The 25,533-nt window shown below is 39.5% G+C and overlaps 2 protein-coding genes and 1 pseudogene across 3 annotated transcripts; 2 read left to right on the top strand and 1 right to left on the bottom strand.

The window, feature by feature from the left end:
• The first annotated feature begins 1,088 nt into the window (after positions 1-1,088).
• LOC145488318 (uncharacterized) lies at positions 1,089-14,392 on the top strand. 2 transcript variants are annotated; one of them, XM_081467156.1, is made up of 16 exons: positions 1,089-1,661; positions 1,805-1,874; positions 2,556-3,342; positions 3,684-3,800; positions 4,112-4,936; positions 5,452-5,592; positions 5,935-6,070; positions 7,900-8,019; positions 8,200-8,327; positions 8,969-9,091; positions 9,520-9,658; positions 10,379-10,744; positions 11,699-11,827; positions 12,251-12,337; positions 12,907-13,013; positions 13,373-14,392. In XM_081467156.1, the coding sequence occupies exons 1-16, from the start codon at positions 1,136-1,138 to the stop codon at positions 13,562-13,564; spliced, it is 3,993 nt and encodes a 1,330-aa protein (XP_081323282.1). In that variant the 5' UTR covers positions 1,089-1,135; the 3' UTR covers positions 13,565-14,392. The 2 variants fall into 2 exon arrangements, with proteins under 2 accessions (XP_081323282.1, XP_081323281.1); XM_081467155.1 differs by having other exon boundaries at positions 1,802-1,874.
• A 76-nt stretch (positions 14,393-14,468) lies between these two features.
• LOC145488319 (uncharacterized) lies at positions 14,469-19,348 on the bottom strand. Its single transcript, XM_081467158.1, has 3 exons — positions 18,936-19,348; positions 16,326-16,462; positions 14,469-15,667 (listed from the first exon to the last, which is right to left on the bottom strand). Exons 1-3 carry the CDS (start codon positions 18,948-18,950, stop codon positions 15,361-15,363), a joined length of 459 nt encoding a protein of 152 aa, XP_081323284.1. The 5' UTR covers positions 18,951-19,348; the 3' UTR covers positions 14,469-15,360.
• A 2,313-nt stretch (positions 19,349-21,661) lies between these two features.
• On the top strand, positions 21,662-24,746 carry LOC145487145 (BTB/POZ domain-containing protein 6 pseudogene; annotated as a pseudogene).
• Positions 24,747-25,533: the final 787 nt, after the last annotated feature.

Here is a 25,533-nt window from a genome sequence, read left to right as displayed (position 1 = left end):
TTTCTTCCGCTCAGCGTAACTCGTATTCGAAATGTTTCGTTGAACTGCTTGAACATTTACTCAGACAGGACCGTGAAAAAACTGCCCAAATTTTTGCGCCAAATCTTAGAAATTAGTTCTCTTGCGTCCCTCGCGAATTTCACTCGTAACGTGCACGAAAATTACAAGCAATTCCCCTGAAATCAAGAGGATTTCTGTTATATTAGCAATGACATTAAGAATAAGAAAGAACAAGTATGAAAAGACCCTTCACTTTGGGAATGCTGCAAAGCATGTCACCACAGGCCAGCCAGGCTCTGTTTCAGTGCTGTGTAGCTATAAAATCAGATCGCTCGAATAATATTAATTTTAAAAAATAACGCATTTTAAATGGTTCAAGATAATTTGCGACGAAATGTCGGTCGAGTCCTGTCTGGTGTTTTTTCTTCGTTTGAAGCTGTATAATGTAAAGCGTTTTCACTGTCGCGTAATAAAAAATGAAATCAAAAAACCATTCCGTGGATAAAGTCAAAAAATTATGATATCACAGAAGATAAATAAAGAAGACAGTTCTCTAAGTTTAAGGTGTGTGCGTTGTCCTAAAGTTGAGATATTCGTCGAAACGTTCCGCCCAAATTTACAAAGCCTAGTATGGAGTCGCGATGTTGGTGTTCCTCTGTAGTACTGGAAAATAGTGTTAACAGCTGGAACTTATATACTTTGGCTATCTAGGCCACTGATTAACTGCACTGAACAAACAAATATTTAAATAAGCACTTTTCCAAATACTTTAACGTCTTAAATGGCTAAAAATCGCGAGATAAATCCTGTAAATACATATTTTTCGACCTTTACGTCACGCACCGCCGTAACTGAAATTCAAAATGCGCTGGTTTCCAGACGAAGGACGCTATTGAGTTGGAAAGTTGTAAAAAAAAATATAAAATTAGTACCTCTTATGCTTGATAAGGATAAAAACTTTGGCGGCTCTTTAGTTTTGGATTAAAGAATGTGATGACGTCACGTGAGAACGGTAAGGTTAACATTTTACGAGATCCTTCGATCCTGGGATTCCCCCTTCACGTGACAACTCGTCATTGATCACATGACAGTTGGAATAAGAGCAGGCAAAAGCCAGCTTTGCTTTATTGTCAATATGGCTTCCATCCCAAGGGGTCGTTGGTCCATAACAGAGCAAACTATTAGCAGTTTCATCCTTAATGTATCCTTCTTGATCAATCACAATCCCTTGTTACTGTTGGGTTTGTTCGTTGAAGCCTTCTACGCTGCAATTCAGTTCTTGGTTCTTCTTACCACGCAAACAGGAAGTATTGTGTCTAGCTGGAGAAACTCTTCGCTCTCATCTGAGGTGCACGATGGTGACGATGACGTTGGCAACCCTTATATTTTTAGCAGTGGCAAAAGCGAACTGAAAAATACTAATCTTTTTATCGAAATCGATGATCGTGACTTTGCATTTGAAAGCGAGTCGGCTAAGACCGTCGAAAACACAGCACACACTCCGCCATTGAAAAATCATCCTTTCGATTTGCAAGACAAGTACAAGATCTCGTCGCTTGGAATTCAGGACATTATACCTTTGGTAGCGAAATTTGGAGGCGAAAATCTGAACATAGCGGTTGCTTTAAAGAGGAAAGACATTGGCTTTTTCCAGGGATATGGTAGGTGTATGCAATTAAAAATACTACACTGTAATTGAATTTCGCACGTTTCAAAATAACAATGGAAGTTAAGCTTAAGTTAAATTGTTTCCTGTTTCACGTAATTTCACCTCCGTATTTTTCCTTCTTGCCTTTTTCAGCAGTTCCATCCTTTTTGACCGCTGGTGCAACAGGGATTTCGTCGAACAAAGGAACGGAATTAGGCGAAGAAGAGTAAGAACAAACTCATGTCTGCGAAAATATTTGCTAACGCTGACACGTGCACACATATGCACGCTTTTAATTCCAGCACACAAGCATTTAACACTACTTTCTTTTCCTTGTGTGTAATTTTCTCCCAGGTTTTTGCATTAGAACGTGGAATTTTTGAACAAGTTTTTTGGTGGGGAATTTTTTTAATTTGGGAATTTCCCTTTAAAGCTTGACTGGTCGGTTTCTGAGAAATGACTGTTTTCCTTCGCGATTGTTGTTGGTCTTTATTACAGAAATTAAACTTTCTCAAATAATTTATACGATGTAGGTATTTTCTTTGTTAGACAACTCCAATGATTTATTTTACACATGTTCCTTTAACGGAACAAATTTTCTGAGAAAAGAAAATTGTTATTATTTACATCTAATTGTTAAATAGAAGAAATATGATTGAAGAGAAGTTTGTAATGTGAGTTGATTGACTGAAGGCTTATGAGGAGATAAGTAATTTTGTGTCCAGAAGTTATAGACCACAAACTAAACAATCATTTAACATATAGAAATTGTTCAGCAAGTTAAATTATGGTGCAAGTTGTTGTTAGAGTTGGCCGTTGTAAATTTTGTACAGTTGGAGATTGGTGGGTCAGATATGCTCTTTGGAAAATTTGAATGACTAAAAACTTATTTTGTTTCCATTGACAGTGTAAACTTTCAGGTGCCATTGACTGGAAAAACGATGAAAGTACCTGAGGAGCATACATGTTTTGACTCACTCTGCTACCAGCCAGGAGCCGTCAAGTCAAGAGAAGAAGGACCTTCAGAAGCAGAAACCACTCAAGGAAATAGTAGTGATTCAGGACAGAAAGGAGGCCAGGCCATCCCAGATACTGGGAAACCTGCTGCGCAGGCCTCCAAAAGCCCAACCGGAAGTAACAGCTACTGCCGCAGCAGTAGTGGCAGTGGTGGGGATGATGGAGATGATGGGCCGAGGAGAAATGTTCCTCCTGGTGGTTGCCAGGGAGATAGCCAGTGTAGTGTGGACAACAGTGAAGAACAGGAACAGCAACCAGAAGAGGAGAGCCATCAAGGTGGAGACTGCCCACATAATCAAGACTCCATGAGTACTCCAACAAAAGTCCCTTCAGACACTGGAAACAGCAAAGATAAAACTAGCACTTCAAACCAGAAAGTAGGCCAGACACCCACAGATGAAGGGAAACCAGCTGCGCAGGTCTCCAAAACAAAGCAGGGAAGTGCCAGCTACCACCATAGCAGCAGTGGCGGTGGAGATGATGGTGAAGATGACAGAAAGCGTAATTTGCCTACTGGTGGTTGTCAAGGTGATGGTCAGTGTGAAGTGGAAGACTTGGGAGAAACTAAAGAAAGTGGACAAGACGATCATCAAGAGCAGGAACAGAGTCCTCCAATAACTGAAAACATTTTGGTTAGTGCACCATCTTGTGACGGCGCTAAGAGGTCAGCTGCCCAGGTTAGGCCAAGCTGATGCTATAATAATCTACAATAATGTAGCTGTCTTGGATGTAATTATTTTGAAACCAATGTCTTTGTCGAAAATATGGTATCATTCCAGAAGTCACACCTCATTCTACCCCTGTCTAGGGTCATGTGCTTCAACAAAGTTACTTGGGGTACTCCCCAGGGAGACCAAAGCGCCACATTTCACAGGTTAAGCTTCCAGCCTCAATGGTAATAATTCCATAATGTTTCTCAAGTTCCAAAATGTTACATCTAAGCTTGTTATGTTACAATAGACTAGCAATATTTCTTGTTTCTCTTAGTTTCTAATCAGTCTTGTGCATAAAATCTTAGGGCCTCAGGATTGATGTGACTGGAGCCAGAATGTTTGCTGAAGCATCATGTGAGTTACAAAAGCAATCTAATGACCTGCAGTCTGAGGTGGCTGGTGGATTATTCTTGAGTGATCAGGTATAATAACTTGGTGTTTGTGTCGCAAACTTAAGCTAAGTAATCATTGATAATTACCATGGATAAACTTGTGACATCCAACTTTGTTGATATTGTCAATTTCAAGGGACAGCTGAAATAACTCAATTCAATTCAACTCTTTTATACAATACAACAAGCAAATGGTGTCAAGATGAGGAAGTGAGTTAGTCCCCCTTCATATATTTGTGGTGTACATTCCACCAATCTGGTCAAATTATTACCAATATACACTCACATATTAATTAAAAAGTAATTCTCTTCTGATAACTACAAACTGTGTTCTTTTTTAGTGCCATCCAGAAACTGATCTTCGTGAAACAGAACAGCATTTGCAAAAAGCTTTCAGCTGCCGCCGCTTCTTAAATTCAGAGAATGAGTGGAAGAAATGTGGTGAAGCTTCTTGTCGGGAAATCCAGGAATACCTCAGCCACTCCCAGAACTGCCACATGCGTGTGTTAGGAGGTTGCAAAAAATGCATTTGCTTTAAAGAATCCCTCCTTTACCATGCGTCAAGATGCCACCTCCCAATGGGAGCTTGTGTTGTTCAAAAGTGTGACGCCATCAGGGAATATTTGAAGGAAAACAGAATACCAAACAACAGGAAGTGGCCTTACAAGCTTGATGAGTTATTCTTCAGGCCCAGCCCACCAGCAACACCCACCTCAAGTCCTGAGAAAGGCGATCATGTTGATCAGCATTTTATGGCACAACTGTGTCAGGCAGATTTCAGTTCAAGATCAGAGGTCCACGATACCAATGATGCCGACAATCTGAATCATCAGTCCCTGATCAGTGAAGGAAGTCTGACATCTTCAATAGAAGAATCGTTAGGTGAGTCCTCAGGGGTGTGGAACCAGTACCATGTTGACAGACCTCCAGACGTTCTGCTTGCCACAGAGCAACAGTCTGACCTGTTGACAAGGGAAAGATCACCAGATGCCCAAGTCGCCAGAGGGCCAACTGTTAATGCTCAAGTTAGGCTTGAGCAGCATGTAAGTGATGGGAAAGTGGAGTCTACCGCACCCCTCAGTGCAGCATGTATGCCTGATATTAGGCAGACGGTGAAGCCTATTACTCAGGAGGAAAAAGGGGAAGTTATCTGGCCACTAGATCAGGTAATCATGTGAATATCAGCTCCTTTCTGCCATCTGCCTTCCTTGTAATATTTGTTTTGACTGTATATATCTGCTTTGTACAGTAACATTGAGGAAAGTTCAAAGATTTCAGAATATTCTCTTCCCACACCTGCTTCCTTGATACGTTTCATATGTTTCCTTGATATGTTTTTGCATAGGGTGGGGACGAATTTATTTAGTAATTTTCATTTTTTTTTTTGGGTCTCCCTTGAACTAAACTGTAAATTGTAAATTGTTCCTACATGTCTCTTGTCCAACGATGAGGAGGAGGTTAACTTGAAAGCCTAAGTAAACAGCTCATCTCATTAAAACAAGATCATCAGAAATTAAACATTGTGTTATATATAATGTTAAATATTTTGTATTGAAAAAATAGAGATCATTTGATGTTGTTGTTTCGGTGTATCTAGTAGCACAATTTGTTGTTCCAGAGTGTACAGTTTCGTAACTTATATCTTGATATTTCATTCAACTTTTTATGTTGTTTTTTTCAGCATGTACTCAGTGTTGGTGAAGATGGAAGCTATGTTGAGGATTTTCATTGGAGGCGAGTGAAATACATCGGAGGAGGCTCTTGTGGGCGCTGTTATTTTTGTGAAGATGCAAAAACTGGATTTTTGTTTGCTATTAAGAAGGTAAGATTGTCACTAACAGTGACGTCTATTAATTTTTTGCTGTTAAAATAAATTCCTTTCAAATGTTAATTACAGTGGAATCCTGATATCTCAATCCCTCATTTTTTCCAACCTACTGAAAAGTCAAAGCAAAAGTCGTTTCCCTCTCCTCAGTAAAACACTATAATTTTACCCCCGATTTCTTGAACTATCTGATTTTTCTAACCAATTTTCGTTTCCCTTGAAGGCTTGAAAAATTGGTATTCCACTGTATTTCATCCATATGCCAAGATAATAACAACCATTTATTGTTCCCATTGATTTGTTAGTGAAACTTGGATCTTTCTTAACATTTATTTTTAGATTCCTTTGAGGCAATTTCAGCAGATGGAAATAGACACATGGGGCAGCATCTCCGGACAGCATCCTAACATACTGGAGCTATATGGTGCTGTGAAACACGAAGATGCTGTGGTTATCTTTATGGAATATATGGAAGGTAGTTTTTTAAAATAGTTGGGTCCTTATTTCAGGCTACATTTACACTGTGAAAGCTACGGTCATACAAAAAAATTGTATAGCCTTATTAAAGTACTTTCATTGAGACTGTTATTTTAACTTCACATATGAACTTCTGAGGTGGCCTCCATTATAAGCCAGGTGGCTTCTTTTGGGGGTCTCCTCGCCGCTTTTTCAGTATTATTACTATATGTGGCAAATAAATGATGATGATGATGGCATAGCTTTGTTTAATAAGTAATTTACTAGCAATAGGGGAAGTCATTAGAAAAATGCATTTTAAACCACGCAGCCATGGGCTGAGCACGGTTCATGTTCCACCCTTGGTTTATTATTATTATTATTTTTTTTTTGTCGGTGACCAGACCCAAACTCCCTCTCGGCCAAATTGTGAGTCACACAATGTGTGATGTTTATTCGCCAAAAGCTGATGAAACATTAAAGTACGGACAATTTTGCGGATATTTTTGTCTTTGCTGTGGGTAAAATATATTTTCTTTTGGTTTTATCGAAGTGTTGGATTCAAAGGGAACAATAAATACGTGTAAAGAAGGTATTATGTCAGCCATGGAATGCGCTGAGGTTGCAGCTTTCACTTTCGCTACGTGACAAATAAGATCGTGTTTACTTTGCAAGTTTATTTTGCCAGAAGTGACGGTCATTAATTTATATGCAATTTTGCGATTATTTCTTGTGGTTTTAGGCAAATGAAATAAATTCTTTGGCTGTTTCATCACAGTGAGTTCATAGATCAGAAGGAAAATTAAATATTTGCAAGCCAAGCAAAGAACATGTCAGAACATGCAAGGATTACGTCATTGGTAGGAAAGTAACCACCGTGCTAAAGATAGCCGTGGATAACGCAATTCTTGAATTATGTGACTCATGTGACTTCTTTGCTAACCCTTTACTCGAGGGAAAAAACAATTAAATTTAATTTTGAGTTTTAAGAAAGAAAGCTGTTGTTAATAGTGTTCATATCTTCATGCCCATACATATCCCAAAGAAAGTTTCAGATTAAGACTATTATGTCATCGGAGATTTCACAACAGCTACGACTGATGGTGTAATAATACAGTTTGTGTTGATCAAGTGATGTGGTGTCTACAGTAATCAATGAATCGTCAAGGATTGGTTTGGAATGTGCACTCCGTTGTGACTGTAGTGCTAAGAAAACAGTTAAATTTTAAAAGCGCGGTTATAAAATCTAACAGATCTTCTTGTTCCCTTATAAACTTCTCCATACCTGTGAACATTGTTTGTACCAGGCTGTCGCCCTGTGGGATTCCCACACAAAAGACATTGAACTGGCATGTTTAAGTCCCAAGTAAATGCGCCATTGATGGTACACAAATTTTATTTTTCGTCAGGTGCTATGAACAAAATGGATTTAGAGGGCAATTTTTCGATTGACAATCAAATACTTAAGTCACTTTTCTGCTTGGAAATAGGTATACATGTAAGAAATGTGAATGATGCGTCAAAAGTCCCAGTGCACAATTTTGGACAAGATCTTTCCAAGAGTCTTGGCAAGTTTTAGGCCACAGAGATTGCGGAGATTTCTGTGGAAAGGGGCATAAGCAGTGTATTTTGGCCCAAGTGACATATAATAAACCACGTAGTCTTACAAACTGATAGTTTGCATGAGTATTACTGAGGAATATTGGCCCTTGGTCATTTCTGTTTTGGATCAAGGTCCATATTGCCACTACCTCAAGCCAATATTCCCCAGTACAACCCTCTTTGATGCTTAGATAGTAAGCAGTAACTGTTATTTTTGTGGTACATCTATCATAATCTCTCCATTAGGGGGCTCTGTGGAAGAGTATGGAAAACTTTATGAGGGCCATGCAGTCTATATCCTGGGCAAAGTTACTTCTGCTGTGGAGTTTATGCACTCTCGAAGATTGCTGCACCGTGATATTAAAGGTCAGTTGGCATGCATGTATTTTGTCTCCAGTCTGGAGACAGTGAAGTTTTATTTCCATCGGTGATGTGGATGTCTTGGAAATCACCAAATCTTGTTTGCTATTACCATGCTCTGTTTTTATTTGCTGGATGTCACAGGAAAACAGCAATTGAAAGTATTTTTTTTAAATCTGTGAACAGGCGGAAATGTTCTTTTAGATGCCACAGGAGAGAAGGTGAAGCTTGCAGACTTTGGAACAACAATCTGGTGTGATGGCTATCAACAGGACAATTCCCCAAGAGGTACAGAAGCCTTCATGGCCCCAGAGGTAAATGTGATTGAACTGTTTTTGTTGTACTGTTCATGTTCAGATAAGAGGCTTGCTTTTTTCAAATCCCTGTTTGGCCTTCAGGCTATCAAATTCCAACCCTTTTTCTTAGTTGTGGTACATGTAAGTGGTCATCCATTAAAGTGGAGATTACTTGGCAGGGTGATTTGGGGTGAGAATTGGTCCTCTGATTTACTGTGGTAACCATGAAGGCCTGTTGTACATCCTGTAAATACCCAGCTAATGGGCCAATGGCGAGGTTAGATGGGTGAATCACCCATTCAGTGGAGGAGAATGATTTCAGAAATTATACACTGAAGTCTTAAAACTCAGTAAGCTGAAGGGAGAGAAGGTCTCTTTGACACCCATGACCATTTTGGTCAAACCTCCACGGAAGCAAGAACTTTGTGGATGGTGGACTGGATAGAGAGGAAAGCAGGTTTTAACTTGTGGCATCTTCAGAGAGAAGTCCAAGACAGAAGGAAATAGAGAGGAATACTTACAAACCTGTACCCCACGCAGGGTGAAAGGGTGTCTAGCTTCCCATTTAGGGAAGAGTAGAAATACTCCTAGTCATGTCTAATGCTACTAAAGCTGGAAAGAAGGGTCAGAACTTACATATATCTTATATTTCCCACCAGGTCTGTCGCAGTGAACAGCACTCATTCAGTGCAGATATTTGGGAATTGATGTGCTTACTTTATCAAATGTTGGTGGGTAAACCTCCCTGGATGGAGTTCTCTTATGGCTCTTTGTTGTTCAAGGTAATCCTCATAAAATAAGACATTGATGCTAACATAATTATAATATTGATATAAGTGAAAGTGAAGAAAAACATTGCAAGCCTAAAACAAAAGGATTTTGACAATACAGCAGTTAAAAATGATAAACTCTGACTGTGAAGTATAATGGGCTTCTGAACATTCTGTGTTTTGTGTCCTCTACCCCCCCCCCCCCCCCAATCTACCCAAGTTTTGCATTTGACTGAAGGAACAAGTCCTTGAATATTGCTAGTTGTTTTTTTTTTTTAAAGTCTACGAATAGTCCTTGGATTGGATTGGATTAGTCCTTGCCTTTGAGGGAAAAAAGTTCTGAAGTCTGTTTGAGGAATGTCTTCTTGTTCTCTGCAACATTGACAGTCATTGAAATTCAATTAATGTATCATTCGTCATCTTTCTATATCTCCTCACAGATTGGGACAGCATCTCGGCCTCCACAATCTCCTCCATGCAGCCCTGAAGTTGAGGATTTTTTCAACCAAGGTTTTGTTCTTGAACCATCAGAGAGAGCTACAGCTGCAGAACTTCTACAGCATCCAGTGTTTGTGACAGGTTAGTATTATCATATTGTATTGTTTTATTAACTTACAGTATTAAGTGCCATTTTTGATTAAACACCAGGGGCCTGTTTCTCGAAAGCCCCAGAATCTTTTCAGGCCCAAAAAGCCATTTTTAGTTAATCGGTATTTAGAGACAGAGAGGTGTATACGCCTGACACTTCTTGTATGAAGAGAACCTTTGTTTGTATTAAAAATACATGAATAAAACAGCTCTACAGTCAAAAAGTTTGAGAGTTTGCTACAGCTTTTCGAGTGCGAAAACTTTTTGGACCCTCGAGAAACAGGCCCCTACTTGCCAAAGTTAAGTTGTAAATAAGTCCATTAAGCATTTATTTCAAGTATAGTTAGTCGAAAGTCAAACTGACACAAAGTGAGTAAATAACAGAAGTATTGCGGACAATATTTTAGACTCTTCCAAATTCACTGCTGCACTGATTCTGCCCATTCAGGCATACATGTACAGGGGGGATCCAGGATTTTTCTTAGGAGGGGACGCACCACTAAGGAATGGCGTTAACTGACTGGTGAGGTAAACAAATTCTAAAAGCAAATACAAAGAAGAAGGCTTCATCCTAGGGAGGGGGGTGCCCACTCCTTGAATTCCCCCCCCCCCTCAGGTCCACCCGTGATGTAGGATAACTATTAGAGGTTTTTTTGTTATGACAGAATCTTTCTAAAGCATATTGATCAAAAATGTACTTTACATTTGCAGTGCCATGTGTCTCAAACATTCCACTCCCCTCTCGAGAGGATATTTGGCTTGACGAAGATGGTAGCTTCAGCTCTGAGATAACTGACAGTGATATGGAATCCCTAGTGTCAGAACAGTCTTCAGATGCCTTGACAACTGACTGTGAGGCAGGAAATTGCAATGATGATCAGGAGGAGGAGATGGACAATGATGATGATGATGACGTCGACAACAACAGTGACAGCAAAGCCCGTGATGGCTATGATGACAGTAGCAGGGACATCCAGGAGCCAGATCTACTTGGGGTTGAAGCTGCCATGTTTATAGGAGGGCCATGGCAAGGCCTAGACCTGTCTGCAGAAGAGCAACTGCAGTCATTGCAAAGTGGTAAGAACAAAGCATCAAAATTCTCCTTACTGTTCTCTTACATTTTGCGTGATTTTACTGGGGAGGGATCTTTTGAGTTGACCAGGTTGTTTTTGCTCATAGCTTTCCTTGTTGAAAGTAACCCCCTCCCCCTCTCTGACCCTGGCTTTAATGGGGATGATTTCCTTCCAAAGGGTATAGTTCTTGAGCTGTTTTATACCTAGAAAATGGCCGAGATGGTGCCTCTTTACCTAACATTTTACAGAATGTACCACTGGATGTGTGAGTAAAGAAGAGTTATTTGAGTTGACGAAATGCTGTCAAATACAGCTTCAGGCTATGGTGTGGAGTACAGATTTTACAAAGATCAGTCTGAAACGGGTTATGGAAATCTGGAAATCACCCTTCATGACACAGTAAAGATTTCAACAACATGAAAGGACACCCTCAATTAAAATACTGATTAGCACCTCGTGGGTATTACCCATCAGCATAATTGCAGTGACTGGTGTTGCATGTTCATGTTGTAATTTACTTTTATAATGCATACAATAATAACATCAGAGCAGCTAATAATTTCCAACTTCAACTTCAACTTCGCTTTATTTTCCACTTACATTTTGAAATTACAATATTAGCATAAAAAAGAAAAAAAGATTCATATAAAACAATTAAAGGTGACATTGTTATATAGTTTGTGCATGGAGGCTAATAGAACAGAGAGGTTATGGAGCTATCCTCCATCTCGTCTGAGTGAACATTAAAAAAAACATGGGAGTAGAATGACGGATTACTGAAGGGAAGAGCTAGAAGAATTGTGGAAACTTACGTTTGATATTGTTGAGATAGAACATAGTTTTTAACACTTTTGAAGAAAGCAAATTGAGTGAGATCTTTAAACTTGTATGGTACTTCCTGTCAAAGATCAATGGCCATAATTGAGATCATCTCCGTGTGCTCTCTTTTGTTTATCAGAGCTATTTCTCAGCCTTGAAGGTCAGGACTTGGACAGAGTTTTGAACGAAATTGAGGAAAACGCTGATGTTAATGACAATGACATCAACCTTCTGAAAGGCGAAGATTTCAATGTTGGCCAGTTCATAGGTGCAGTATTTTGTATTCACTGATGTCTTGTTTCTGTACGTGCGTGGAATTCTCCTGGTTGTTCAAAATAACCAAAAACCTTCCCTTAGTGGAGATGAACTCTGAGTGATGAAATAAATTTTAATTTACAAACTTGCATTGAAATACTTGAAAACACAAATTATTTATAGTTTTGGATTGACAGGAGAAACTCCAAAGAAAATAATAGTCGAAAGTCTAAGATTTATAAGACAACCGGGCTGCATAGTCTCAGTCTTGTACTTCCTCATTCAGAAAGTTTGTATTCACATTGTTGAGATCTGTCGTCATCCTAAATGAGTATTGAGGTTGTTCTCTCCCCTCCCCTCTTGCCCTGCCCATGCCACCCTCTGCCTATAAGCCGTAGGTCTTTATGATAACATCGTTTTCTTTGTTCAACTGTAGGTCAGCTACTTGGTGATGCAGACATGTCTAGCACCCAGCCCCTTTCAGGAGCCTTTGCTACCCCAGAATGGTTGTACTCCATAACAGGTAAACTTATTACTTGACCCTAAATAGGAACAGATAGCACTTAAGCTTATATGAAAAAAGTAAGTTTTTCCAGTCGCTCAAAGGCAGAAGGTAGTCACCTGTGGCACTCAGGCACTTTTAGAGCACAGCCCTGTTAAGACTCCAACTGTATGACAGAGAATTATGGCAAACATTGCTCAATATACAAGTCAATAAAGTCTTGGCTTAATTCTCACCAAACCTAAAAACTGCAAGGCATTGCTGTTTACTGGAGCACATGACTTGTCACCGTGAAGGAACTCCACTGGCTACCAATAATTAACAAGATATTATTACATTATTTTGCGAATTTGAACTTTTTCTACACCATAAACATCAAACCTCTTTCTCGTGTAGTTTAACTGCTTTCACTTTTCGAGGAATGTCGGTCTCTTATTTAATATCTATTTGCTTGTTGTTTGTTTAATTAATGATTTAATTAATTAATTAATTAATTAATTTACTAATTAATAACTAACATTAAAAAATATACAAGGTAATACATGAAGAGAGTATATTTGCTAATTAGAACTCGATTTTGTTAATCTCAGATCTTACGAAGCTTCACATAAAGGACAGCGAAGGGAATTTGGTTTTTACCATCCGAGAAAGACCAAGTACATCCTACGGCAACCTGGGAAGAGAGCATCATGGCAATGTATGACAACCTTCTACACTCTTTGTACCTTTTTTATTGGTCACTTGGGGCAAAGGAGTCCGGTATACCTCTAAAACTCTACCACTCATCTTCCTCAAATAACGTTCCCCGCTCCCTCCTCCCCGCCTAAAAAAAAATTCCGTGGCCTCCGTGCGCTTGAGAACGTGATGTAAAGTTTCCAAAAAAAACATTCTGTGTGATAGCTGCTCGCACTTTTCTGATTGGGTTACGAGAAACAAAACTGATGTATTGAGTGTTTTTACTCTGCCAGATTTCGACCAATAGCTCGTACTTCTTCTGTTCTCAGACGTTGGGGAACGACACGTTGTGACCAGTTTGCATTTCTTTGTATTTCGCAGATTGCGTCTGTGCTAAACCTCGATGCGTTCACCTTAACTCGTGAAGATGGAACGCCGTTGAATGTTCGCGCAGAGATTGGTTTCGAAGAGCAAGCAGTCAGAGTTGTCCGTGCGCATGACACTGACAACTGGCAGCCTTACCGCTGGAGGGTGGATGTTTATGGACGCGTGGAGCAGTTTTTCGAGATTTAACTCTGAGTCAGATGTACTACCAGGAACTACCTGGGCGCTTTCACTAAAGAGCGTGATCCGCAAGAAGGTTCCTTGCAATGCGAGGTCATGCATTTGCATACTTAGGATTAATTATTCTGATTGGTGTGCGTTTCTTATTTTTCGGTGTTGAAGTACAGGAATTCATTGCGGTAGTGAGAGTGTCTTAGGTTATTAATGTCTATTAGAGCTTAGTTTTAAAGTACAATAAGGCCTGCTTGAAGTTTAAAGTATTTTCACCATAGCTATGTATTGTAGGTTATAATATAAACTAGAAGTTTAACAGTTTAAAATGATAGTCTAGTTTTATAAGAGTATGTGAAACATACACTATTTTTAACTTGAAGTAACGTATAAAATGAGTGCTTGTAAAACGAGTTCTTAGAATGTATGTAAGTTTTGTAGGTTTAGATGGGCAAAAATAGAACGAAAACAAGAATTGGTGAAAGAACGAACTCTCGCTCCAGTTTGACCGCTAACTAACGCGCGCTCTGGTTTGACAAGGACTTCATTACGGCTCTCGCGCAGTCGCAGCTCGTTTAACCAGGCGCTGAAATATAAGTCTGTAGAAGTCTACCTCTCGTGGGTCCGTTATTTTTATCGACTCTCGTTCTTGTTCTATTTGGCCTTAGAACGGTAACCGAAGGTTACTTTCGTATTAACTATAAGAGTGAAACTCGAAATGTCACCTGATTATTAATTCGCCTGCATATGAAATGCTACTAAAAAGGAGTAGTTGATTCTTTTTTCATGTAACGTATAGTTAGTACTTGATTCATGAAATAATGTAAAGGATCATTAAACATAAGGTTGAAACATCCGTAACCGAGTAACTTTCTTGGGTTTGGACGGTCGAAGTTTAAATGAACAAATTAGGTTCTCTGTCAGGCTATCAACGAGTTAGAGGGGCACAAAGTTTTGTGTTTTCCCATCTGTTTGAAACCTCGTGTAAGCTGTGCTATCGAAATCCAGAGTAAAAAACATTTGAGTCTACACCAACCTTGTTCCCAGGGTCTCCCTTCCGCTCTGGGAGGGCTGGAAGATGAGACCCTGAGAGCGAGATTGAATCTGCACACAAAACCCTCATTTGTGACCAATCAAATGAAAGCTACGGAGCATTACTTCCGTTTTACTTAGACGTCTTGAATGCTACGATTTGGTTTAATCTTTCCCCAGGTACTTACAGTTTTTAGCATTTTGAAAGGTTAAATTTTAGGATATTTATCCCGATTCAGTTTTGAAGTTTGGTACCTTTCCACCAGGAAGGCCAAGCGCATGCGTGAAGTTGTAAAAGACCATTAGCTGCATGAGAGGTGGATTCCGAGGCTGACAACGCCGTGTTCTCCGTCAAACTCACACGGATTAAGATTTCGCTGTACGGCAATGGAATGTGCAGCCTCTACGTGTCTTTACAAAATGGCTTCATTCAAGAAACCAGGGACTTTATTCTACTTTCATGCGACGGAAGCTTCATTAAAAGCGTCTGTAAATAACGCCGGAAGGATTTCAAACTTGGCGACTATAGACATAAGTGTGATGCGTGTCCACTAAAACAGTAGTTTACAAGAAAATGAAACTAAATGATGTGATAGACGCTTTTAATTTAATCTAAATTGAGTTGGCAAAATGTGTGACACTTGCTTAACTTCGCTACTCTGTATACCTTAGATAACAGGAGCCGCTTTTGGTCTCAGGAACTTTACATTGAACATTTCATTAAATAGTGACATTTTAAGGGAAATTAAGTAAGGGGAGTGCTCCTGGACGCTTTAGGTAGCTTACACACAGTAGCATCCTACAGGCACGTCGGAAATCACCACGCGCCTGCGCCTGAGGCATTGTCCAATCCCGCTCGGTATACGCATGAATTCCACGCGTCCTGTTCTTGTCAAACAGCGCATCCTCCCACCCGTCACACCGCAGGCCGGAGGGTCGCTTGGAGTGCCTTCACATTTGACGCTGTAGGCAAACCTGGGAATGAAGGTATCTTTACTGTTGAAGTATTTCTGGGGGTCCAGTCGTGAGTAGATCTCTTGGCAGGCGCGAGTGTCGTCTAGGAATCGTTTTGCAACATGAGAGCGGGAGCTGTACAAAAGAAAGTCGGGAATGTATTGCTAGATTCTAACAAAGCTTGAATTTGTACGGTCAAATCAAACAAGAAAATAGGTCCGCAAAGCATCAGTAGCTTCCTATGCTGTTCGTTGCTTAACTGACCAAATCATATGCATACTAGCCTCCTTCGCAAACGCTCTTTGAGCACGTCACGCAATCTTGGGAGGAAGATAGCCCAAAGAACTTTTGCGTATGAGGTTATATGCCGTCACGCTGCTATTTAATACTATTCTATTGAAAACAGCACATTGCTTCCGATCCAAACGAAACAATGTTTCAAGTAAACAGTACAAGTGTACGTAGACTGCATGTACACATGTTTTATGGCGGACAGATTCATTATGTATTTTTTCCAGGTTAGAGTATGCTGAAAAATACAATGTATACACGATCAGCTTGGCATGCACGAAATCGAAGTATGCATTGCGGACCTATTTTCTTGGTCGCTCTTTCCTTACATCAACTAAATTTGTAAGAATTAAAACTGACCACTAGTGAACGCAGTATACAGTTAGACCGTTACCTGGATTATGACTTACGTTTTATCACGAGAAAGTGCTAATTTTTAATACCTGTGATCAGTCTAGTCTAGCCGATACTACATCTCCCTTAGAAATGAAAGTTTATTTACTTTAAAGTGCCATTAGTTGATTCCAAAGGCGGAAACACATGTTCCTCCTCACTTGGACCTAACACGTCAATCGGCTGGGGAAAGCCCGCAGTCACTTCGGTCAGCGTAAGAATGATAGCTAGAAGGAATGGAATCCTCTGAAAGAGGGAGAGAGAAAAGATGTTATAAATTAACAACTTGTGACAATTATTATTGTTGAAATCCCTAAGCACGAAACCGGCTTAACAATACTGGTTTCGGTTTCGGTGTGAAGTAACAAAACGAGGATGTTGCCAGCGCATTTCCTCTCCCAAGAACAACGCAAAAATCTGAGTCTGAAAGTAATGAAGAGACCTCCGAATTTTGAGGTTGCTCCCTGAACGATCTATAATACAAAAAACTTAAGTGACATAGTTAATACACTTTCTACACCAGACTCTTTTTCTTTCCTATTCTCCCTCTTCCCCTATGCAATGTCGTGTATTACAACTCTGTAACGAAAACATGCAAACTATCATTGAGATCAGGCGCGCCCCTTGCTACAGCAGTGAAAGTATAAAACCTCCTTAATCATTAATGGATCTTTCCATTTTGACTTATTCTGTCGCTTCATTGCACGCACTTGCAAGTGAAGTTTTATGATGGCTTTCTTACAGTTCTCAAACGGGCTTTGCTTGCAATAGTCAAGGTATCATCGGCGTTAGAGGTATATGTCAAGTCTATATTTGAACACGCGGACGGCACAATACATTTTTATCGGATTGTCAACATATTGGTGTCATTATTAAATGAAACTCAAGTTTGTACTGGACAAGGTGAGGAAAAGCAGTTTAATGTATGGGAAACCTGTAGGTCTTCGCGTTTTTGACGATTTTGCCATTAATTAAGGAACGTTATGTAACATTTAAATAGCTGTTATCGCAGTCAGTTGTCTTGCTCGTGTCTTGCTCGTGTGACCTGTAGGTAGACATTTTCTCCAGGTTGGTATTTCAGAACGCTCTAGTCTTGTCACGCGATGATTCAACACGCGCGACGTTTTAGGTTTCCTGTGTGACACCTTCACGCAAGGCACCGTCAGCTACGCAGTGAACGAAACATCCAACGAAAAACTCGAAACAACGTCATGGAGGAGCTAGATACATAAAAATGGATTAGACTGACTGTGAATGTAAAGTTATGACTTGATTTTCGCTGCGCCTGACTAAAATGTGTATCTAACCTCGTTCCAAGGGTTTCTCCCACCCCAATCACCCCATCCCTCACCACCACCTCAAACCCTGGCAGGAAAATCCGTAAACTGAACAACATCAGTAACATGATAGCCGAGCAGATACTGCATAGTTCTTGTTTATAAAACTTGATTAACAGTACAGTACATAACAATATAATCTGAGTTTATTCAATGAAACCACACATAGGCAACACTTCAGGCAGAGAGCAAAAGACATGGGTGTCAAACTTCATTTACATTCGTCTGTTATCGAGAATCTCTTCCCATTTCCTGATTGGCATGTAGGTTGAACATATTAAAGTTAAGAAGAGGCCGGAAGATATCATGTTAATTAAAATTAATACCCTAAGCTTGCTATGACGGTTTTATTCAGGTGTACATGTGATCAAAGAGCGCTGCAATCCTATTTCTCGGCCTAATACCCACAATTTTAATAGTCACAATTACTTTTTTCTTCCGTTATGATTTTCTTCAGTTATAATTTCTGTTTTAAACTTTTTGTCAGTGTGGACCTCTGATTCTGTCCTCTCACAAGTAACAACATTTTTCAATAAAGCGGTCAAACTACCATGTCTACCATCCCGTACTGAGATGTTGGACCCATGTTGGTCATGTTGGACACCAGCTGTTGGGTTTTATTTAATAATCACGGTGCTACGATTTAATCGGATCGGTTTTCATAATACTCAGAGAAATAGTTCGATCTTATGTTTAATTTGGCTTTTTTTTAAGCTCTTAATCTACACTGGAGCGCGAAGCGTATGGTTTGTCGCAAAAGCTATATGTAACTAGTTTTTGCATCAGTAATCGGCAGCGTGTTTGGGTGTATTTTAGCAGCGCTAGCTGTTAAAAGACACTAAATAACCTACAGGTGCTGAGGAACCTCTTTCGCGAGAGTTTTCATGTCAAAGCTATGGTTTATTCCACGTTTCCGCAATCAGTCAACCTAAGATCCATTAAAGGCGACCTGTACCGGCAACTAGCGAGTTAGCTACTTGCTCTGATAGTGCTGCGCGTACAAGGCCCTTACCGTTAAACATTACTTTTATAGGTAAGAAAAAAAGTCTGCATACGAGCCAAGTGGCCCATCAGGTCGACGCTTATCTCCGGTTTCTGTAGCATGAAGTGACTAAGAGTATTTCTACTCCTCCCTGAACAATAATAATAACAAGATAGGATGGGATGCTAGTCCGTCGCAGGGATACCCCCAGCATTAAATTCGTCGATACCCGCTGTGAGACTTAAGTGTCTCGCCCAAGAACACAACATAATGTCCTCGGCCAGGGCTTGAACCCGGACCGCTCGATCCGTCCATGAGGCCACCTCGCCTCCCGCATCACTTTTCATAGCTTTGAATACAGCATCACGCTTCTGTGCGACCATGCAAGATGAATTCTTACCTTTAAAGAAGGCATTTCTTCTCGAGATTTATAAATCAACTTTTTTTCGCTTGTCGTTAGATTCGGCCGGCTCTGACTCAAGAACACCCCCCTCCTAACTCTGTAACACCCGTTCTCTTATAAAGGCTTCTGTATATGTAACGTCAACCGCTGTTTATCTCAGGGAAGAACATTTCTGACGGTTTCAGGTATATTTATCTGGCGTAGGTGGGGCTGAAGTTTGCAAATGTTTTGACTTCTAAGGCAAACACGACCCTAAATAATCCACTACTTTAACTATTGGTCTGTCAAACTTGGCGGAGCGATCTGATAACAGCAAAATTACAGGCACATAATTCAGGAGAAGCGGCCACCATTCATTTCATATTTTAAAATCACTGTCGTGTCACTTTAGAATGTTTTTAGACATTTCTCGAGGGTCCGGGCTCAGTAACGAAAATTCCTTTTTTACGACAAATTTGTTTCATCAAAAACGCAGGTCCTAAAACGTGAACCTAACAGATTACCTTTAAACAAGAGACTTCGGAAAGTTTAAAGATAAACAGCACCGTCAGTTCCTTTCACGTGCGGAGAGTTAAAGTGATTTTTTACAAACACTCTCATTTTAAACGAGAGGCTGAATGTCTTTTCTTGATAATTCACTTATCGCAAATAACTTATGCACTTTAAAATGTCTTTGAGAACAAGGATGAGTAATTATCAGATAAATGTTGATGGTCTTATTACTTAATGGAGAAAGCAATTACGATAACTTGTCAAAGTGTTGCACGCGAAGGAAAACGAGAATTTAAAACTTGTAATGCATTTGAAATACGAAAGAGACTCGATTGTTCTTCACAGTATGGTGGAATTTAAATCATCTTTACGCAAATTTCCATTTGACTGAGATAGTGTTAATTAAAAATGTGTCATGTTTACAGCATGGCCTTACACCCCCGTTAGGAACAAATATCGTAAATTTCTACCTTTAATGCAATAACCCTCTAACTCAACTTCAAATTGAAGATGTACTTGAATAAGATCACTAAATCCAATCAAGGAATGAAAGGGTGTTAAAACCTATCGAAAACCTTTTGCGTTACAAGAGATTAAAATATAGACTTCCACGTTTTCCGCCCGCGCTTGGCTCTTGAACTAAAATTAAATATTTTCTGGCGGAGGGAAATAGAATATGAAACTTCAGTCACTTTTGAGGACTTTTTCCAGAGCGACGCGAATATACTGAATGTGAAGCAAAGGAAAAACCATCTATAGGGAGGGGCTTGCATAATTTTTAACTTTTCCAATCGCGCGGTGGACTTCAGGAGCAAAACCCGACCGGTCTTAATCTATCTTACTGGAGGAAGTTACTCCATGTTTGTTTGTTTTTTTTTAAAGAAAACTGGACCCTTTGACAAATTGAAGATCAGACTTTCAAAGACGCTTGGTATTTCCTGCAATGACAAGTAACGAGCACTGAAAATGTCAATTTAGCAGATAACCCAGGTAGTATACGGAGACCATTAATTAACTGTTACATAACCATTTTATGAACGTGACCTGTTTCAAGGATTTGTATTGAGCTCAAATCGCTTTTTTTAATTTTCAGTTTTCTTGAAAGAATAACTTAAAATAATCAGCAATGGAGTGATATGCAGTATTTTAATTCCTGGTTGACAAATTTCAATTGGTGTTTTCCAAGAACCGAGCGTAACAGCAAAATGCCAGCAACATGAAGTTTATCTGAAATGAGGATGAGAATATGGCAAATCATCGGGTAGGGGAAAACGTTTTCAGCTGTGTAAACAAACTCTTTTACGCTTTATTTCGAGGCCAATATAGATAGTTGCGTAGTACTAACGACCATGCACCGGACTAAAGAAAATTAAAATTAAATTAAAAGAAAACCTGCTTACCGGCTGAAAGACCTAATAACGATACAACGTAAACTGGGTTGGGATTGAAGTAACTCGTTACTGATTGAAATAACTCTCTTGAGTCAAAGCCCGAGGGGAGTCCAAAGCGCTTCCTTTGTAAGAACTGTGAGGAAGGAGCTCCGAACAATATAATGGAAGGGCCTGCTGTAGTGTATCGCAGGCACAGTGCAAAACAGGCCAGTAGTCGATGAGCGTGGCAGCTTAATGCGCCTCAGGTGCGAAAAAACGTGATGATTTTAATAGACGGTCCAACCTTGTCGAATGCGGCAAGCTTACGACAAGTCTACCACGTAAAATGTTTCGTGTAAATCAAATCTCCCACTTGCTTTAATATTATTGCTACGTTCGACCCGGACACGTAAAATATCGTTTAAGTGAAAAATATTTCCATGTAAAAGAAACGGGTTATTGTGGGGAGACAGAATATTTCGTGTCCTGGAGATATTTGTAAATTCGTAAATATGCCGTAAATTTGAATTTTGATTTCGCTGAAAAAGCGGCGAAATTTGGAAACAAGTGACTGGGAACACTTGAATAATTATTTTAGCAGTGATGATCGATGATTGCCCAAGAAAACACAGAATCGAATATTTTCGTCTTCTATTTTCCAAGTGACCCATATTTTTAGGTCCTTGCGGTTAGTCGACTAACCGGTTTTCTAGACAATAGGCAACGCCTTTTTACTTTAAATAAACCGACCGTATAAATTAGAATCGTACAAAGTCGTACAAAGACTGTCATTCTTTTCACGGCGGAGAATTTGTGTGGGTGAAAAGCCACCGCCCTCGTAAGCTTTTGGGAATCGTTCTCTCAAAGATGGCTTCTCAAATGCAATTTATGGATTTTCACTATCCATCAGATGGAAATTGAAGGATATCACATGATTATCTTTATCAAGTCGTCCATCGTGACTTTCGTTCTGTTTCAGAGGATCGTGTGTCGAGCAATATTGCGTGACATTCATTAATTACTTACCCAGAAATCAAAGCGAGGTTACATAATCTTTTGTTCATTCAAAAAATTCCCGACCACAACGTCGAACAACAACAAAGATGGCGTCCGCGAGTGAGATTCCAAGTTTCGAGAAATGCCAGCTCAAAGCAGCGACAGTGCGAGAAAGAAACGAGCTCATGTTTAACAACGAGATACTTAGCGATGTGCACTTCTTGGTGGGCAAAGATAAAGTTCGCATTCCGGGCCATAAATACGTTTTGGCCATAAGTAGTCCGGTGTTTTTCGCCATGTTTTACGGTCGAATGGCCGAGCAAGAGTCCGACGTAGCCGTTGGTGACTCCGAGGTCGAGTGCTTCATGGAACTTCTGCGTTTCGTGTACACAGACGAAGCAGTTTTGACTCTAGATAATGCCCTAGGTGTGCTTTATTTGGCAGAAAAGTACATGTTACCTTTTCTTGCAGCCAAATGCATAAATTTTGTTGAGGCGAGTTTGAACCCGGAGAATGCCTTAACGGTTCTCTGTCATGCCAGGTATTTGGGAAAAGAGACACTTCAAGAAAGATGCTGGGAGATGATAGACTCGTATACAACTCAAGTGTTAGAGTCGGAGGCATTTCCAGACCTTGATGTAGAAACCTTGTCGCTTCTTGTACAACGAAACACAATATCGGCCAAAGAAATTCAAATGTTCAAAGCCGTCAATTCTTGGTCCGAGAATGAATGCTTTCGGCAAGGTATTGAAGCGACTGCTGACAATAAGAGGGTAGTGTCTTCTCAGGCCATGAAATTTATAAGGTTTCCTTTGATGTCTCCGTTAGAATTCGCCGACGAAGTTGCAAGATCAGGTATGCTGTCATACGAAGAAACAACCAACATATTTTTGTACTTCTTCTCTAGCATGGAAACAAAACTTCAATTCTCTAAAATTCCACGAACTCCCAGAGGAACGATGCTAAAGGAAACTTTGAGATGTTCTCGATTCAAAAGCTGTTGTGGAAACGACTGGTTCTGCGACACAAGAAAATGCGACGCGATAAAATTCATGGTCGACCGACCTATTTATGTGAAAGGGATAGCGGTGTACGGAGCGAGCAAAATGGAAGGGGACTATACAAGCAGTGTGGAACTTTTGAAACAAACCAAAGTCCTGGCTGAGCGTAAAAGTGCTTTTTCATCTGATACAGGCTCTACACTTCACGACATCTTATTTGATAGCGCCCATTTGATTGAGAAAAATGTAGTGTACACAATTAACCTGCTCATGCAGGGACCTTGTTCTCAAAGTGGAAGGGATGGATTCGCGACTGTGGTGACAGAGGGTGTAACATTTACATTTATTGAACATAACAGCCCAAATGGTACTTCTGTATCCGCTGGACAAATACCTGAAATTATCTTCCATCTATAGATTTAGAATTATTTACGGTGGATAATATAATTTCACTTAGCTTAATTCTGTTTTGGCTTTGATTGCTGATTATTTATGCAATCAAATCCTTAATTTCCTGCCCCAGGGGAATATGTCATATATTATGCATATCCATGTTTTTAATACAATGCGGTATAGTCATTTATGAGGTAGACTGTTTTTACCTATATGAAAAAACAAAAAACAACATCAATTATTTTTCTTCACTAATTTGACAAATGGTAAATGTGAAGGAATTTTACTTAATTCTTTTGAGTTGTTTTACAGATGGAAATGATATCTATGAATTTTTATCATACTGTTTTGGTGGTCAGTATTTTAGTTTCAAAGGTTTTATTTGTTTATTTGTTCCATAAAACATAATTTTCTGTAGATATTAGTAAATGAAAATGGGAAAAAAATTGCCGGTGGTGCAAAATTTACTACACATGAATATATTATATTGTGAAAATTTTGACATTATCAATATTGCATTATATTGTATGTGCTAGAATTCGAATTGTCTTTGAAAGATAAACAGTAACTTAAGCTGAATTTTTAAATTAAAAGTATACTTCAAAGCTCACTGTAGAGGAATTTATAAGCACTGAGGAAGAGCTGTTTAATTTTTGTGAGAGAGGAGAACTGGATATTTCTTGGAAAGGAGAAGTGGAGAAAATATCTTAATATGTATAGTGAAACCAAGATACAAAATATCAAGCCAGCTGTGTGATAAAAAAAAACCTAAAGCATGTGAAATAAAAAATATTCTTGGAAACTGTAAAGAGGTAAAAAGTCCTCTCCAATTGTCATGATGAAAAAAATATATTTGCTGAAAAAAATTGCCCAACTTCCCCTCGACAAGAATAATGTTTTCCCCAATACCTGCAAATGATATTGTGTTTTATAGCCAAGGACTTAAATGTATAAATTACCAATTCGTTGCCTAACAGATTGTACAATATTTACCAACTGTTTCGGCTTGTAAAATAATTTTTAAGTCACACTACGCCGGAGGAATTTAAAAACGCAGCAATGACAGGGAAATCACATGTATGTTGCAACGTCGTCGTTTTCAAAAAGCTCCGTTTTCAATATGTTTGCTGTTCACACTACAACGACAAGCCGCCGTTTTCAAATTCCTCCGGTTTGAAGGACGTTTTCGAAAAGCTCCGTTTTCGTGTCGGATTAGTGTGGACGGTAGGCCTAACCATAGAAATAAAGCTGCGTTTCAAAATTTCTCCGGCGTCCTGTTTGTCTTTTATGGGGGACCAGGGGAACGCGCCAAGCGCGCGGACTGGCATCATTCAGCCAATCAGAAGCTGAAGTTTGAATGACGTTCAATAACTTTCGTGCCAGTGCTTGTGAAGTGGACGTGCAGACCACTTTTGTTGAGTCTTCTTTGATGACTCTTTGATTGAGTTCGGAGTTAGAGAAGGACACAAAATGAAGGGATTTTTGCAGACCATTTTCATTTTCTCCACAGTTCTTGCGACTGGTGAGTTCATATCGTTTGAAGGATGTAGCTTGGCTAGAAGGCACTCAGTTAATTTTTCTAATTGTCCATACATTTGTCTTCTCTAATTTTCCATACATTTGGCTGGGTAGACGCGGTTCGCGGGAAAAAAAATTACAGACAAATGTATGGAAAATTAGAAAAAATGATCGTCTTCTAGCCAAGCAACATCCTATTGGTGAATACAATCTTCTATCTAGTATTTTGACGTTTCGATTTACAAATTGCGTAAAATTCAATATTGGAAAAAGTTGTTTGCCATCGGATTCCCATACAAACACTGTAATTTTTGACCGCTTTGTCTACCCGTCAAGATGGCGTCGAAAACCGTGATAACTGAGGTCTATTTGTTCTTTAGACAAACTGTTTAGCTCGTGGTTACTGCAGCTCATTGATGTTCCATGATTTTTTAGCTTTTCAGTTTTCATCCATTGTCGCTTTTTTATTCCTTTTTTTTCAAGCCAGTGAATGTTGTTAAGCAAACTCGTGTGATACTGATGTTATTGTAGATATTTTTAGATATTATAATAAAGTGTTTAAAACCCACCTATTTGATAGTGCAACTCCCTTGTGTAGGCGAGTTATAAGGAAAAAAGAGTTGCAGTTTTGAAAAGGATAAAGGTTTCAAACCAGTCTTGAAAACTATTTAGCACAAAACAATTACTGTACAAGAGTTATTTTGCTTGTGAATTTATAGCCATTGGTGGTACCTAAAGGTAATGTGTAAAAACCGGTTCTGGGGCCCGTTTCTCGAATGCCCCGGAAACTTTTCGGGCCCGTAAAGCAATAGCAAAATCTCAAAC

The sequence above is a fragment of the Orbicella franksi genome, chromosome 5 (assembly GCF_964199315.1).
Source record: "Orbicella franksi chromosome 5, jaOrbFran1.1, whole genome shotgun sequence".
Classification (NCBI taxonomy): domain Eukaryota; kingdom Metazoa; phylum Cnidaria; class Anthozoa; order Scleractinia; family Merulinidae; genus Orbicella; species Orbicella franksi.
This window is presented reverse-complemented; position numbering and strand designations above follow the sequence as displayed.